Source organism: Conger conger, chromosome 6 (genome assembly GCF_963514075.1).
Source record: "Conger conger chromosome 6, fConCon1.1, whole genome shotgun sequence".
NCBI lineage: Eukaryota > Metazoa > Chordata > Actinopteri > Anguilliformes > Congridae > Conger > Conger conger.
Window position 1 is genome coordinate 18,036,204 of NC_083765.1, and position 18,266 is coordinate 18,054,469.

An 18,266-nucleotide genomic window follows, 5' to 3' on the forward strand; every position below is an offset into this window, starting at 1 on the left:
TTAACCTTGGAGATATGGGCTAACAAAGTGTCATGTTATGTTCATCCAAAATGAAAGGAGTTTTGAGTGATTATAATCTTGAAATCTGATATTTTAAAATTGATTACATTTTCACCAAAGTTAGACTATAATGTCAACACCATCTCAGGAAAACTAGGTTTTTGATATTTGAGTCATCGCAAAGATATCATTACTTATCTGAAGCAGCATCATACAGATTTTTATCACTACTTCCATACAATGCTGCTGTACAGCATAGCTGTGCCAAATCAGCACGCCAAATCTCAATCTGTCATGATGCGATCCAAAAATGCTGAATTTACATGGAATTACCCCATTCTGGCACTCCATATACTTTATGTGGGGTAAAAATATAAAATATTTATTGACTGTAGATTTTCCTAAAAATCTAGACATATTTTCACAGTCTACTTTTCATGTGAAACCAACGGTGAAGTTTTATTTTGCATTCTAGTCTGATTTTCCTCATTCACTTTCATAGAGAGATGTGCTTGCACTCATGCCACATACATGCACAGTAAACTATTATAAACAACTATAATAGCAAAACTATAATATAACTATAAATATTTCAATGCAATATTTCAGAATAATTTATCCAAACCATGTCTCTTGAGTATCTATGACTGAAGCATTGTAATGTTTAAGAGAAACATGTTTGTTTCGTTTCATCTTTCCGGAAATTGTAAACCAGTTCAGCCTGTTCACCCAGCTTTCTTTGTGGTTACAAAACACTTAAAGGTGCCATGCTGCATTGGTATGTAATTCATAAATGTTTTTATTAATAGTTCTTAAATGCTAACATATGGCAATAAATCCAGTTATATTTCTCTATGCCCAGACTGATGAATATTTTATTAGACAGAACAGCCCAGATGGAGCCACCTTAGTTAATGTTTGTGCCAAGCTTAAATGTCAAGTAATCGTGGCCCTCCTTAAGAACTTTTTATAATTGTAAAGGATTTATGTTTATTCTCCAGTTTATTCATTTTATACCATGTTGAAATGCCAATCTTATTTATTGCACTTATAGTTCACTAAAAATGTATATATTTGTATATACAATCAATATATTTGTATTGGTTATTCCTGAATGAGAACAATGCTTGTAGTCACATTATGTGCATTCTAGAATTTCCTGAATTAGCAGAGGGTATTTTCTTGACCCTAGCATAGCCTAGTCACAGAAGAGCACTTTTTTATTGTCACAAAGAAACTTGAAAACATTCTTTAAATAACCCCAGAGATATACTATTATCATCTTTATCTTTATAACAATACATTCTGAATCTATTGACTTGGAAGAGTACACATTAAAAACCTACACATTTAATGGTTATTATACATATTTCAAATATGAAACACTTCCATAGCATGTAATCATGGCAAATCTCTAGTTATTAAAAATATATTTAATAAACAAAGTCCATTTACTAATTTGATGCTTATTCTGTACGGGTTAAGATAAAGCTTTTGAAAATTCTGAACATTGCTTGCTCTCCATAATCCTCCAAGAAGACTTGGACTTAAATGGTAAGCAAGGCAGATTTCAATCTGCGTTATCAATCCGTAACATTCGGCAAGATCCTCACGAATATATCTCCGACTTCTAACAGTTTGCGATGATTTGTAGAGTTATCTCCAAATTTAACTACAAATGAGATGCTACAATGGAACGTGTGGTCTGTAGTTTTGTAATGTGTACATTTCATAGACACGAGGTAAAGCTATACCTTACGTGCAGTACATTGTAATAAAGGAAGGAAATGCATCACAAAGTGATGTAAAGTTGTCTCTTGTGTAAGAATAACAGAGCAGGAAGTCTCTTAAGAGCTCCAGAACAGTGGCGCTTGTTGATTATAGGTAAATATTACCTCTCTGGAAATGTGGCACACAGTATCTTTCAGTCTTTGAAAAATTACAAAGACATTTTTACCTCAGAGATGACACCATTCCCATTAAATAAGAATTTGCTCTATGTGCATAATGCTTATATAAATAAATGAAATGAATGTAGCTCGATATGAGACCATCACTCTGGAAACCCATATGCATGCAGCACATCTCTCTGGAGTTCCGCAGGTGAAAAGTGCCGATGGGGTGGTAGCAGGCTCTCCTCCTGGTCCCATGGCGAAGCGTGTCCCACTGCCCCATTCACAGTTTCTCTGTCAGTTTTATGGTCACTGCCTTGACTTCAGTGTACTCCGCCAGGGCATATTTGCCTCTGAAAAAAAAAGAGCTCTTTAACATTCGTAATGGACAATTACCATGCACTACGCACTGTTTAAACACCTTTGTTACCACAACAATTTTAAACTACTTCATTAAGAACCGTTTTAACTTATTTTCTCAGAGGGCTCTTGCTAATATTGCTGTATCATAATTACATAAATTATGATCAATTAAATAATCCCTTGCTTTCTTTCTGAAAGATTAAAGTAAAATATTTACCCCACTTGTATTTAACATACCTATTATACAATGATAAAACCTGTTTGTGCTTTCAACAGAAAAAAATATTTTTATGTATTAAAGAAGTAGTCTTACAGCTCTCTTCCATTCCCTGACATTTTGTAGCCCCCAAACGGTGTCTGAGCATGAAGAGCGTTGTAGCAGTTGACCCTGTCAGACAAGAGGGCACAACAGGTGAGGACATACCCATGAGACCAGACAAATAAACAGGCTTTTCAATAAATTACATGGGGCCCCTGACCTGGACAACTTCACAGGGACTACCCTTAAATAAGAGGCAGTGGAGCACTCTGGGTTCAGAGAAATGCACTCTGTTTAATGTACAGGGGAGTCTGATGTTTTGACGTCAAACGATGTCTTCCTCAGAGATATCGTTTCACATTGAAACGTCAAAGAGGAGGAGTCTCATAATCTCTCATATAATCTATCATATAATTTATCTGTCCTGGTTGTAGAGCACTATTTCTTTTATCTGGCTTGTAGAGCATTGGGTATTTCCCCTTCTGCAAAGGCGTTTTAACACTACCTGAATAATACCTATTGTACCAGCTACAATGAATGTGTTATCAGAAAGGGCATGGGACAAAGATGTTGGATTTTTCTTATAATAAGGAAAGGGTGATATGTAGGCTACCACTTAGAAACAGGTCAAATTGACAGCTTAATTTTATGATCAAACACAGAGTGGTATTTGGCTCGGACAATTGGCTTGGCTTGCATAACAGTATTGGCTTACATAAAAGGAAAAGAAAACTATAAATGTATTTTTATAGCTGGTGTGCTCTGAGACCGCTTCTTCAGTGAACAGTGCTAAATTGTTGAATTGCTTGATTAATTTCTGAAAGAGCAAGACTTTTAGAAACTCTTCAAAACAAACTTGTAAACACTTAAAGCTCAATTTAACATGATGAATCAAACTGGAGCCAGCTATTAATGTAAAGATTCATGAAAACTAACAGCAGGAGAAGTGATTAGTTGATCACAGTAAGATAGCATAACATTATCATGTCCATCCAAACACATTCCCTTGGATTTGCCTTCTTATAAAATCATTATGAGCGGCTAAAAGGAGAGTTAATAACCTGGAACAGGATATGACAAGGTGCCTGGCTGTGCTGTTGACTAGGCCCTGCTGATGGAGAGCTGCGTAACCTACCACACAGTGCCGGATTGTAGGGCATCAGACATGCTCAGTGCGCGGTCCATGCTGCGCGTGAACACGGCTGCAGCCAGGCCATACTGCGTGCTGTTTGCTCTCTTGATCACTTCATCTTGGCTTTTGAACTTCATTATACACTGTACTGGGCCAAAGATCTGCAGCGGACAACATTGGTATGAGTGCTGACAGCAGGATAACGGGAACAATGGGTCTCATACATTTCCATATTCTTATAATACATTTATCCATCCATCCATCCATCCATTATCTGAACCTGCTTATCCTGAACAGGGTCGCAGGGGGCTGGAGCCTATCCCAGCATACATTGGGCGAAAGGCAGGAATACACCCTGGACAGGTCGTCAGTCCATCGCAGGGCACACACACCATTCACTCACACACTCATACACTCATACACTCATACTTATGGGCAATTTAGACTCTCCAATCAGCCTAACCTGCATGTCTTTGGACTGTGGGAGGAAACCGGAGTCCCCGGAGGAAACCCACGCAGACACGGGGAGAACATGCAAACTCCACACAGAGAGGCCCCGGCCGACGGGGATTCGAACCCAGGACCTCCTTGCTGTGAGGCGGCAGTGCTACCCACTGCACCATCCGTGCCGCCTCAATACATTTATCCTTTTTTTAAATAAAGGGTCATACAAGTGTGCCAAATCGGATTCAACAAACACACCTAACACCTAGATAGCCATGTCTGAGATTGAATTGGGTAGACTGCGGTTCATTCGTTTCTGTCTAAGGTTTCTGGCAAAACATAATAATGTAGCAGACCGTAGATAAACGTTCTCTTTTTTTCTCTTAAATGGTCTGCTAAAATCCATGTCTGAAACATTTGAGGCAAGGAGCATTCTGAATCTTGATTCATATTCGATCTGCAACGCCTAGTTTGAAAGTTTGATCCGAGTTCTATTTGGCAGGCAAGCTGTGCTGACATGGACTGCAAGGCTCATACAACAGGTAAGGACCACTAAATATTATCCCTACCTAAGAAAGGTTCTCTTAAATCACTCATTTTAAGAGATTTCAGTGACCACCTGTCACTTGTCCACCTGTCTGTTTGTCTGTTCATCTTCCTGTCTATCTGCCCGTTGGTCTGCGTGTTCATATGTATACTATACATATCCACACTTTATAATTCTTTTTATTATTATTCTTTATTTCTTTTCTTTTTTTTCCACTTATTGTTATTTTTAGTGACTGTCTGTTTTGTTTTACCCTCCCCTCAAAGGCTTCATACTGTTTTCTTCCTTCGCTCTCTCTTTCTCTCTCCCTCCCTGTCCCTCTCCCTCCCCCTCTCTCTCTCTGAAATTTACCAATGTATATATGTTTGTTTTTGTAATATTAAAAATAAAGTTGACCTCCCAAGAGGGGGGGTGGTGGTGGGGATATAAAAAAAAATAAAAGAAAAAAAAGAAGCGATTTCAGTGATACACATAAATGGTTGGCGTTTTTGCGGTTTTATTACGTCACAGTTTTTTGTATGGTATAAATATGAATGCAGCAATAATTTGAGATGTCGAGAACTCAACCATAAGGGGGCAGAGTGGATGGGGTTAAAAAAGGAAAAGAAAACTAAGTAATTAAGTAGCCCATACCTCCTCCTTGGCAATGCGCATGTGGTCTTTGACCCCTGAGAACACAGTCGGCTGAATGTAGAGGCCCCCGTCTTCCACAGCGAACCCTCCACACTCCAGCTTGGCTCCCTCCCGCTTTCCACTCTTTATCAGCTCCATGATCTTATCAAACTGCTTCTGGTCGATCTGCAGAGACAACGGCACCCAACACTGTCACTGAGAAGCCAGGCCTTCAGCCTTCCTGATCCTCTGACAGTTAACATGGTAAATCTAACATGTGGGGTCTCAGATAATAGAGAAAGATTTTCTCTCAAACTTGGATAATTAAGAGCATGACACTGAGAATAAACACTCAGACATGATGGCAGCATATCAGTGCAATTTAAACAGGAGGAAAGAATTAGATATTAAGGCGTGGGGCGGTGTGTGTTTATTATTGGTTAGCAGCATGCAGCTCCATGCCTGGTGTTGTTATTGCTGAGCAACACATTCAAAATGCGTTGCTAAATGAGCATTGTTTCAGAATGACATCGTATCAGGCTAAGATTTGGGCTGTAGAAGGTTAAATCCATCATACGCTTCAGAAAGCTCTACCTGTCTAAATATTTGTTGTTCTTCTCTCTGTGGTTCAATTCAAGAACAAATCCATTCTAACACCAAAAGCAAATGTACTATTGTTTACTTATTAGTTTATCACTCCTCAAGTCCCACCCAAAAATTGGCGTAGACTATGACAAACATGAGAGATTGAGTGTGCCATGTTTTGAGGTGACAGAAGATGATTGATGTGCAGTAAAGCCCTCACCTGTGGCCCGTGCGAGGTCCGTGGATCCAGAGGGTCCCCTGTGACCACTTTCCTGGCATTCTCGACACTGCGCTGCACAAACTCCTCATACACAGTCTCCTCCACGAACACGCGAGAGGCAGCCGTGCAGCACTGGCCTTGGTTGAAGAACGCCCCCTGCTGGACTTCTTCCACAGCCAGCTGCACTGTTGGGAGAAGGAGAGGACATTAGACTGTCGCGTTCAGCAGCACGTTAATGCAGTGTGTAATGCCCGAGACGCAATGCTGGTCTGCAGTTAAGGTGCATGATTGTAGATGCTGTAACTTTGAGGTGTAACTTTACCTACTTTAACCCTTGCACACGCTAGAGCCTTCGAACACAGTGTTGATCTCATATAGCCTGTTTTAAACTGCTCTCTTGTAACAGATAATTATACACTGGAACCCACAGACGGAGAGCTCCATACTAATGATCTGACATTGCTTTCAACATACTTTTACACACTGTAGTCCTGAGACATAAAGTTGAATGCTTTCCATTTTTCACATTTTCAAAGATTTTCTGAGACGAAGCTTGTCAAGAACTTGACCGGTAGTCTGCTGTAAGTCTAGTCTGTGGGCCAGTAGGGGGCAGTCTTGCCTTTGAACTGAATGTGTCTTTAGAACATCTAGAACAGAATCTAAGGTTGGCGAAAGGCATGGTTCATGAAATGATTTTGTACAGACACATCTCTTCTCAGTTGCTCATTGGAGAGTAGTGTACAAGACATCTGGGACACACACACCATGATGGTTTTTGATGATAGTGTAACGAGAACGTTTTGAAAAGTTATTATGCCAAAGGTAAGAGGAGAGGATATATTGGAGGGTTTTTAACAAGTATTGCTAAGTACTGATTCTTCCATCTGGAATAATAACAGAATTATTTGAACTTGAGGATGATTATATGCTATCTTTTGTTCTCCATGGTTCAATTCACTGTACACTGCACCAAGAACAATGAATCTGTTTAGAGATATATGAACACCAAATTATTATTATAGTTTTTAGCACAACAGACTATGCAAATACAGTATTTTCACTGTCTACATTTGACTTTTGAAGAAGAAAGAGAACACCACATCTTGAGACAGTTAAGGGGAAATGCTGGGATTACATGCCAGTGGATTATTAAGATAAATCACACACTTGTTATTCAACTAAAATAAATGAAAACAGTTACAGCTATATGGCCACAATAGCACACCCACACTCTGAGCTGAAGTGTTCTGGAATGTGTTGCCACCAGAAATACGTAATGGCTACATTTGGTGACAGCATCAAGAGAAATGCAGCATTGCAATGTGTATTTTGCTGGTACTAGTTTCAGTGAAAGGCAAACAAAAGATATATTTAAACACAATTACATTACATTACATTAATGGCATTTGGCAGACGCTCTTATCCAGGGCGACGTACAACAATTAAAGTGTAAAGAGTGTAAAATTCTATCTCCCAGGGCATGCAGGTACCATTCTGTAAAGATGATCAATATAGTCATATTAGAGGTTCTGACTCACTGATTATTTTGTATTCTATGGTATTTATCACAACTGATAAAACAAACCAAGGTGACAAATTTCAGTCACTGAGGCTTCAGACACAAAAAGCAGTAGATTTCCCAGTGTCCTGGCCAGATTCTCCATATCTGTCCGCCTAACTGAATCATACTCATTAAAAGAAAGTCGTATTACTCACAATCTGCATCAGCAAATACAATGCATGGGTTCTTCCCTCCAAGCTCCAAAGTCACTCTTTTCAGATTACTTCTGGCAGCTGCCTCTTTGATTAGTTTTCCAACCTAAGAAAATACATATTTTTTACTCGTAAGAGCCAGACTCAAAAGCAATAAACTGTGATCTATTAAAAATTAAATGACAACACCGAAGAAAATTTGATCTAAGTAACTGCATAGAGTTCCATCATGATAATGTGTTGTAATAAAGCAGGTTACCTTGCATCGTATTTCACTTTTGTTTCATCGTCACTTAAAACTCTTAAATGTGAAAACAGCGACGTGCTACATGGTTAAACAAAGCTTCAGTAACGTTCATTCCAAAGTTCAGTCTTTTTAACAATGTCTTTTCACAGTACAGGAGTGAATTACCACCCTGTGGCTGCATTATTATATTGGTATTTATTATATCTGAAACAAGCACAAATGTACTCTGCTCATTTTGGGGGAACAGGAATGGGCCCACAGGGCTACATCATGAGCGATATCATTAGCTCAATGATGTTATCATATATATGGGACATACAGTTATCAAGAGTTTTCTAGTTTATTAGAGCTCAGCTGAGCCCCAGATCATGCATTATATTCAGATTCCCATGTACATGCTTTCAATTAACATCATTTTCAGGCATCTAAAACTTCTGTGACTATACTATCTAATAAGACAAATGTAATTTTTAATAGCTAGGAGCTCACATCTGTAGACCCGGTGAATGCGACCTTGTCAATGGCCATATGACTGGATATGGCTGCACCAGCCGTGGGCCCGAACCCAGGCAAGATGTTCACCACACCAGGGGGGAAGCCAGCCTACAGGGCACAAAAAGAAGAAGGTGATTCATTAAGACAAAGCAGTTTGTACTCAGTCATTACAAATGATAAAAGAGAAACAACCTAATAACTTTAGACCAGGGTTTTCCACAGACATCCGCAAGCTTAACTGGCTAAAGAGCCAAGCCCGTAAATGAGCCACAATCAAATATTGTATATTATGTGACTGTGTTATTGTTGAATGCGTTTCAGCCTTATAAAACATAATATTCAACAAAGGGCAACCCTCAGTCTTTAATTACCCTTGGAACAGCTCCATTACCATCTAATGTTCTTTACATGGCTGAATGATTTTCACTGGCAAGACTTTGTAAGTATTCTTGCAGGTAAAATTCTTCTACATTACCCAGCCTAAACCTGATGCTAACAGGCTCAGGGAAGCAGACCCACCTCCTTCAATAGCGCCCCCATGTGGAGAGCTGTGAGCGGCGTCTGCTCTGCTGGCTTGATAACCACCGTGTTGCCACAACACAAGGCTGGGGCAATCTTCCACATAAACATCAACAAAGGGAAGTTCCACTGCAATTTGACCCAAAATAAGTGAATCAGAGATGACAAGGGAATCCACACAGAAACTGAATTTAAAGATGTGGTCTTATTCAAAGTAAGGATAAGCTTGCATGTTTCAGTGGTTATGCAAATAAATTAGAGTGCATACTGGCCGCTGGCTTTGCAGGACAATGAATATAGTAAGTACTGTCAGGAAAACCTGGAAATAACAGTGACTGTAAGCAAACATGATCATGTAAACTTAGACTGTAAACATCCATATCTAAAATCTCTGCTTTAAGTCACAAAATATGAAGAGTGTATACTTGTAAAGTATTGTTAGCTTTTCAAATTTTTTGGCTGCAGTGATTGCAATTACAGCTTTGGACATTTTTCCCCCAAACTATTGAGTATGGCTTCCTGTTTTGTTTTTATGATGACTCATTCTCTTCTTGTGCCAGTAATTACACTGAATGGTTTAGTATGAATTTCATTTTTATGATATAATCTCCCATGTCTGACAACTGAATGGTTTTGTTCCTCTGTTGCCAAAGCAAAACAAAAAGATATATGTCTATTTTCACAGATAAGCTTGAATGATTATAATTACCAGTGATGCAAAATGATGCCATTTGAAATTGGGAGGGTAATATTGTAGGAGTTGCACATTGTCCCACATTTATAATCTTTGACTAATGCTTTAACAACCAGTTTTATTTGCTGCAGCTATTAAAAAACAAGCATTAGATCACTGCTGGGCTCATTTTGGCTGTAAATGCATATCTCCAATCAAAACCTTTCCAGTCCTTTTTGTTGTCTTTTTACAGGGATTAAGTTTGGGGCTGTATGACTAGGGTGGGTTGGATTAAGATTGTGTTTCAGTAAATGTTTGGTGTTTCATTTCACTTTGATAACTTGTTGGGAAACTATCAGGAAAACCAATAGCTAAGACCAGTTATTTGTCAATAAATGTTTTGTAATTAAAGATCTTAATTACAACAGGTTTTTTTTCAGATATGCAGAAATGTATATGTGTATGTTCTTATTTTGCCCTGCTTTTGGCAGTGACAGCGCAGGGTCTGGTGGAGTGTGGCTCCTCCCTGCCACTGAAAGCCTACACGGACTGATTCCCCTCTGTCTGTGTTCAGCTCTTCAGCTGCAGCGCTGTGCCTGATAACATTGCAGTCAGCACAAAGAGCGCAACAATGGGCCCGGACCGCCATCAGGGGAAGACACAAGCCCTGTCCACACTGACTGAGAGGAGGGGAAAGTAGCAAACCGCTCGCTTTGTGAAGTCAAGTCAGCGCGTGCCTCTTTATCAGCGGACTGTATGGGAAACCTATTTTTAAACATCTGCCAAAATGATCATCTTTTCCTATTTTAATGTGATCTATTCTAACATATTACATTGTCTATTCCATTATTTAACCTGCCTTTGAAGAGTAGGTTTTTTTCAGTGATCATGCACTTTGCTTTCAATTACCAGTAGTGATTGTTACATCAGCATTAGAAAGTTCAGTTAAGAATACAGTAATCCCTAATTTGATTCATTAAAATTCTGACCTTTGACTTCCCTGCTGTTTTCCCTATGATGTCAATACGGATTTTATCATCACTTAGAAACTCTTCCAAAACACATTTCTTTTTTTTTTTACTTACCGGAATTATTGCTCCACACACACCAACAGGTTCATGTTTGGTAAAGCACATGAAACTTTCATCTGGCAAAGAAGTCATATATAACAGTCAGTGGATAATCTTAATAAGCACATAAAATGTTTTCTACATCCAATTCGTTTACAGCCTATTGCTGGGCTTGGCAATTAAAACACACAGCAAAAAGCAAACAATAAAGTCAATCTGGGTAGCTAACATGGGGCACAGGAGACGGTGTTTAGGCAGAGATGCACTGTAACAGGATACTGAAGCACTGTGAAAAGATTGGGCTGTGGTTCAATCCCTCTACAGCACTACCTTTGGCTCTGCCGTGCACCTTTGTTCAGAGTCTGGAATCTCCTTCTCCATTACTCCCATCCTGTGGCATCGTGTATCCAGCCAGAGGTGGTTCCAGGTAGCTTTGTTGGGTTATCATTTTATAAGACATGCTATGTAAAACACTAAGCAATGTTTTACATAGCATTGCTTCTTGAGTTACAATTTCCCAAGTGCATAAAAAAAGCAGAATATATCAAATGTGATGTAGATAACTACAATGCATCATACTGGATATCTTGCCAGAAAGTACCTTTGCTTTTGTAATGTTTGTTGAAATGGGCAGATTCCCTCCGTCATAAATGATCAATAATAGACTCTGTCTCTATAAAAATGACACTGACACTGACTTGTTACCTCCATGCATGTATTATGTACAGTATTTACACTGCTCAGGTTTGGCACAGCTTGTTCACCCAGTCAAGTGGTAGCCCCACGACGAATGAGGACTGCTGTTCATTCAATGTCCTGATGCAAAATCAGAATGATCAAAAAGTTGTCTGCTCCAGAAACTTCACTTGTTGCTTACTGTATTTACATTTTGTAGGCAGCTCTAAGTGTTGTGTTGCATTGTGTCCCTACCTCCGCATGGGAGCCCTGTGGTGGCCGCATACAATGTGCCATTTTGTGTGTCATGTTAACCATACTGGGATGCCTCTTAACCACACCCTGTAATCTGTTCAGTCCGTTCTTTCCATTGACATTATCGTGTTTCGCTGATTACAGACAGGGAGACTCCCTCACACAATAGTTGCCTTTGACACTTGTTATCTCTCGATTTTCTGTGCGTGATCCTGCCCAATTGATTATCGAGTGTTGGATTTACATAGTGGAGTCATGAAGGAAGGAAGAACCCCGCAGACTGTTATAAGTCTGTGCTTATGCACTCAGGGCAGGCATTTGTCAGCATTCCAAACCCAAGAAGAAGAATGCCCCTGGATGAGAACCGATGTAGTCCATGAGGACTGTCCCAGTCAGCAGTCCTGCTGCCCCTCAGTGAGAGAGAGCAGTCCTGCTGCCCCTCAGTGAGAGAGATCAGTCCTGCTGCCCCTCAGTGACAGAGATCAGTGCTGCTGCCCCTCAGTGAGAGAGATCAGTCCTGCTGCCCCTCAGTGAGAGAGATCAGTCCTGCTGCCCCTCAGTGATAGAGCTCAGTCCTGCTGCCCCTCAGTGATAGAGATCAGTGCTGCTGCCCCTCAGTGATTGAGATCAGAGCTTCTTCCTACTCCATTGTGCATCCCAGCCGTCAATCTTTTAACACTGCATTTTAATCTAATCGAGGGGAACGTGGGAGGAACGTTTTGCCTATTCAGTCTCCCAGAGTGGCGGCAACTGCACTGGGGTGGTAACAGAAAGAGGCTGGATTACCTGACAACCCCCACCTCTCCCCCGTCACCCACCGGCACAGATAAATCACTCATTTATTCACCTTACAATTCTAAATAAACTTAATGTATAAATGGTGCCCCAATGCTAATGTCTATCTCGAATGATAAAATACTAGTGCACTCCATGATCATTGCAAATAAAGCCAAAATGGTAAAGCAAATTGGGTTTATTTGTAATTTCTGAATTAAGATGTGGATGAAATTAAATTCAGAACACTTTTTACTGCAAATGCTGTGTGTACACTTACCAACAGGCATCGTTTTGCCATGTATCTTGTCTGCCCAGCCGGCGTAGTATCTGAGAGTTTTGATACTTCCATCGAGATCAATGAAGAAAGAATGCAGGAATGGTTTCCCAGTGTCCATTGACTCCATAGTCTGAAATCAAGAACATAACTATGTAAAAAAAACCTCATTATCCGTACAGGAACTATTTCATATGTTGAAACTGCAAGAATGGGAGAAATGTCACAAAGTTAAAAAAAACTGTCATTTTCAAGACACTTTTCAAAAATTCTGTCATTTCAGTCATTTTCAAAAACAAAAATGATGCAGACTCTTATTCACTTTCGAGTTAGAGTGTGCAGAGTGCAAGTGGTTGCTACACCACATTTTATGTGCACTGCAAATGCCAAGAATGTAAAATGCTGAGGGAATTAATGAGTCCAAAAATAAAATAATAATAATAAACAAAGCCTTTCCCTCTGTAACAGTCCAATGGGCAGATATGAACCAGAACAGGGCATCTGTTACTGCAAGGCAGTGAGAGCTGGCAGAGCAGTTTTAATGAGAGCCCGGGTGGAACGAGAAGGCAGCCATTATTACTGAAAAGGAGCCTGTAGTTATTTCACTCCTCTGCGTCCTCACTGTTACCCTACCATACGTTTGCGCTGCAAACAAACAAGTGTTCCCCTAACTCACTGCATATGAAAACTCGCCTTCTCAATGCGTCATACTACAGACATGTAAAACCATTTCTGAATTAATTGTAGGAACTGGTTATGAAAGCATGATAATTTAGTTTATAAGTATATACTGTATGAAAATGCATAATAGAGGAAATACAACTATTGTACTGTGATAAGAACTTAGACAGCATATATCCTTTACATTGGTAAATCTGTTCTTTATTTCCCCAAATAAAGCTAGGAGTTATTGTAATCAGAAATACCCAAGCACAAAGTACCCAAGGACATGTTTGCAATTAACAGTCACATGCAATCTTTCAATATTACTGTATTCACATCTGTTACAAACTGTTTAAAAATGTGATTTAAAACATGATTTGGCTGGTCAATTAAGGGGAAACTTATTTGGATGAGGCTTTAATTACAAGGATTATAATATCTGATTTTGAGAGGAACTAAAAGTCAGTAACCCAATCGAGATATAATTTGTATGATGTCACCCTCATTGTAAGTAAAGCTCAGTCTTTTAAACAGACTTTTATCATGTGAAAATACAAATGACAGTACCAGTGGAGTGGAGGTCAGTGGGGTCAGTTTTCACAGATGTAAAAACAGGATTTTTACAACACTTTGTTTGCGCTTCATAAAACATATTACAGCATATTGCTGGCACTATTCTAGTGAGGAAAACACTGGACATGGATACGTTTCTACAAATATTGCTATCCTTTACAATACACAACAAAGCACACAGTAGATATTTTATTTGTGGCAGTATTCACCTTAGCCAAGGAAATAAATATTTAAGATTACACAACTTTGAGTACAGGCCATACTTATATTAAGCAAAATGATCTTACATTAAAAACCCCCCAAAAAACAATGAACAGTTAATTTCCATCAATGTTTCCATAGAGGGTAAATATTGGCATTCATGGCATTTGTCCTATGTAATGCCTGGAATCACTTTTCTGTTTACTTTTTCTAGATTAAATAAAAGATTTGGATGGTTGGGTGTTGGTTCTATTTATTTTCAGTATTTCATAGACATTAGTCACATTTGTATTTCCTGCACTTTGTGAAATTAAAGTTTGTGTGCTTCAATAGCCAACATGAATGAAGATTCAGTTAGGTTGTTTTATTGAAGGAGTAATGTGCTAAGTGCTCGGTTAGTAACCAGATATTCCGTAGCCTACAAGGATGGAATTGCTTGATCTCTCTATCTACAATGTTAGATGTGCGGAAAGGTCATTTACGTCCGCTCTGATGGTAAAGAGAATTAACGTTGACACATTTCGGGAAGTAATTTAGAACGTGTCCAAAAGTGACCCTGTGTAAAATGTAGGTTAGCCAAGCGAACAAGCAGCCGGGCGTCACACAGACAAAGAAAGCCACCGAAAATATATAAGTGAATAGACTCACTGCCAGCAGAGTCCGGTCTCTCTCCACCAGGTCGGCAAGCTTGTTCAACATTCGCCCTCGACTTGACACATCCATCTTCCTCCACGGAGAGTCTCTCAGGCCGGCTGTTTTCGCTGCCTCCACTGCCTTGTCAACATCCGCCTGTGGAAAAAGGTCTCAGTTTGTTTCCCTCCAACTTTTTATATTATTTTAATAAAACGACAGTAAGCTTTCCCATCTTTATTCCTCAATGATTCTATGAGCTATGACATAGAAAAGGTAGATGCATTTTCAGGTAACGACCACTAAAATAGCTACCACTAAAATAAGGTGATTTGCCCTTTAGGTACCATAGCTGGTTCTGCCACAGTTTTGAGGTAGAGAATAACGTTGCGTATTTAGCCTATCAGGATGCCTAAATACGCAGAAAGCGTCAGCTATGTTCAGATAGCGCCCTGTAAGAGAATAAATATAAAATCTATATATTTTGTTAACTGGAACAGTGTCAATTTTACATGATATGGACACCCTCAGAAAAAAATCCCTATATAGTTAAAGGGTGGGATGGGGGTTGCCTGGGAGCTTTCATATTTCACACCTATGATAGAGGGTTCCATAAAGAGCAAACTAAAGAACTATGGAGACAAGCCAAATTACCTTTTTTTTCTGAGTGTGGCCTATAGGCCATTTTAGAACATCAGTTTTGTTATGCGCATATTTGTTATGCATTTTACTTTACTTTTGGTTCTACAATAACTAACAATATAGGCCTGGAACATAATCGTAAACATCTGTTGGAAATTCGCCTAAAACTGAATCAGTTCCCAATAGCACAACCTTAATTTCGTATATGATTGCTACACAGCAATACACTATATATTGAAATGGTTCAGATTGGATGAAAAACATACTTTATCAGATTCCTCCACATCGCAGATTTTTGCACCTGTTGCGGGATTGTATGTCGCGAATTTATGTCCACTCACAGATGGATGCCATTCATTGTTGATAAAAATCTGTGGGTTGAAAAGAAACATCCATTTAAACACAAGCATAGTCGATTGAATCCTGACACAGGACAACTTGAAATCGTGTTTCATAAATTAAGATACAGGCTACGCCAATTATATTACAACTGAGCTATCATGCCAGGAATAACAACAGACATGGTGAATGGGAAAAATGTGAAGTAGGCTACTAGATTCTGGAACAGATTTCAAATGTATCTATATATCTATGTATCTATATATATATATATATATATATATATATATATATATATATATATATATATATATATATATACTTAAGTGTGTCATTAAATGTTTAAGTGTGCTGTAACGTAGACTTGCTAACAAGCAGAAATAACACACCATTCGCACAATATTCAAACTAGCAAATTAAATGAACATCGGCTATTTGACAAGGCCAGTTCACAATGAAATTATAGCATCAGGACATTTTTCGCGTGTATTTTTGGCGTAACCTAGCCCTCAAATCGAAAGTGTTGAATAGCCATTTAATAATCACAAAATATTTTACTGAACATTGTTTTTGTTTCTTTTAGTAACAGATCGCCTACTTAGTGTTTGCCACATACAGCAGGTATCTATGATCAAGTCCCCTCTGGTAGGTTGCCTTACCTTAGTATGTCTCACTTCTGATATTTTAATCGGTTGCGGAACTGTAGGAATACCCCCATCTGGTCGTCCATTCTCTATAATCCCGTTCTGTGCCATGATAGGTCGGTTGTTGGAAATGAGGGCTATTGATTACGCCGGGTCCGCGTGCTGATGTCTGAATGTTTTTTAACGCGTACGACTGCCTTTATAATAAGTTTCAGTTCCTCCCTCTTATTGGATAACCAGTGAGACGAGCGCAACTCCGCCCCTATACAATACAATCATGGACTAATGTTCTGTGTTCTTCATTCATTATTACTGTCGGCAGTTTGGATCCTGCGAGAAACCAAACCATCTGAAGCTAGAGAATTAACATTTTGTGATCATCTAAAAAAACATACGATTACGTTGGAAATGAATACACTGTGGCTGCGGTATAGTGTTAAACCACCTTCAAATACATTCCATTGTACTCTATTCTTGTAATTATACAAGGCTTTGGACACGTTTGCATGAGTGATTATTAAAGACCCATTCACTGAGTAATTACACATGTTGTGCCCGAGAAACTCCTTTCACTGCAGGTGCAATGTGTCATAACTTTACAAATTATGACAGCTGCATGCGTGCCATGTTATGTGCGCCAAACACTTCAAAGGAGAACATGTGCGCAAGACATGAAGGATGTTCAAGTGTAGCCTGCGATGTAAGTTTATAAACATGATTACTCATCCTTGAAATAATGTTTCTGTGGATCTAAATACAGTAGATAGGGACAGAGTATAATGCAATACACAAACCAACATGTGCGCGTTTGAATACTTTGTGCCAAATTCGTCTTGAGCTGGATTCTTTCTGAACATCTGCTCCGGGCCAAATGCCCAAAAAATCTCCCATTCTCACGCCTGGGCGGACAGACCCACTCAGCTGATCTTGTGCTCGCTGAACAGCCAAATTATCGAAAAATTCGAAACCAGGGACAGCTCCAATATATTCCAATTATTAGTACACATTTTATATTACATTTAGGCCTATATGTTTTGATTAAGTAATATAGGTCATGATTGTGGTCAACACTGCGAGTGGGTGACACAGAGGAAGGCTGGGTTCTAGATCAAGGTCACTGGGAATTACCGATCGCCAAGAAGTATTGCTGGAAACATATTCAAATAAAATATCACATGCCCACCAAAAGGGGTAGGGTTCTCCCCCGAATCGTAGCCTGTACCGTCATGCAATAGTAATGAGTGCGAATTAATTATCCAGCTCAATATTTACATTTTATCGGAGTGGCTTTGATCTGGTTCTTAGGGGGGATTGGGAGCGACTGCGTGCCGTTCGTCAGACGTGCAAAGGTGTGATGAATTGTGATGTTCTCCGTGAAGTTGGTTTTTGCACCTGGGCCTGATGAAGTTTAATAGAGTTGAACACATGCAAACAAATGCTTTTGTTCAGGAGGACAAAGCCTTTCCCAGCTTTGGGCTCATACTCGGACACTGTTGGCATTGTTTCCCCTCCATTGCCTCTTGTCACTCTTCTTGTCAAAGTTTAATTAGGACAACGAGCTTTCGCAGGCCCATTTCTCACTTCAGCAACTTTCTAACACTTCTTAATGAGACAGAGAATCAGAGTGATTGAGCGAGAGGAAAAACAGGAAGGAATGGAGAGGGAAAGGAAACTGTGAAAGGTGGGCTGAAAAAACGAAATGGAAAATGAAATGGGAAGATGGGACAGAACGAGAGTGACAGTATGATTTAAGGCAGACAAATATTGGAGATTACATTATTAAAACAACGGAATGAAATGATAGCCGATGTGTGGCCGTCCC

At 39.4% G+C, this 18,266-nt stretch overlaps 1 protein-coding gene across 2 annotated transcripts; it reads right to left on the reverse strand.

Moving 5' to 3' along the window:
- Window positions 1-907: 907 nt before the first annotated feature.
- On the reverse strand, window positions 908-16,595 carry aldh1a3 (aldehyde dehydrogenase 1 family, member A3). Of its 2 annotated transcripts, none has more exons than XM_061244929.1 (13): window positions 16,460-16,595; window positions 15,728-15,832; window positions 14,838-14,978; window positions 12,756-12,885; window positions 10,787-10,848; window positions 9,029-9,157; window positions 8,504-8,617; window positions 7,771-7,873; window positions 6,055-6,239; window positions 5,271-5,435; window positions 3,650-3,807; window positions 2,569-2,643; window positions 908-2,245 (listed from the first exon to the last, which is right to left on the reverse strand). In XM_061244929.1, the coding sequence occupies exons 1-13, from the start codon at window positions 16,553-16,555 to the stop codon at window positions 2,176-2,178; spliced, it is 1,533 nt and encodes a 510-aa protein (XP_061100913.1). In that variant the 5' UTR covers window positions 16,556-16,595; the 3' UTR covers window positions 908-2,175. The 2 variants fall into 2 exon arrangements, with proteins under 2 accessions (XP_061100913.1, XP_061100914.1); XM_061244930.1 differs by having other exon boundaries at window positions 15,763-15,832; window positions 16,460-16,507.
- Between the last annotated feature and the right edge of the window lie 1,671 nt (window positions 16,596-18,266).

Coding starts and splice junctions, on each gene's coding strand:
- aldh1a3 (XM_061244929.1), bottom strand. CDS start 16,555: ATGGCACAGAACGGGATTATAGAGAATGGACGACCAGATGGGGGTATT. Junction 14,979..15,727: donor ATGTGGAGGAATCTGATAAA/GTATGTTTTTCA, acceptor CTTTTTCCACAG/GCGGATGTTGACAAGGCAGT. Junction 5,436..6,054: donor GGACCTCGCACGGGCCACAG/GTGAGGGCTTTA, acceptor TTGTCTCTGCAG/ATCGACCAGAAGCAGTTTGA.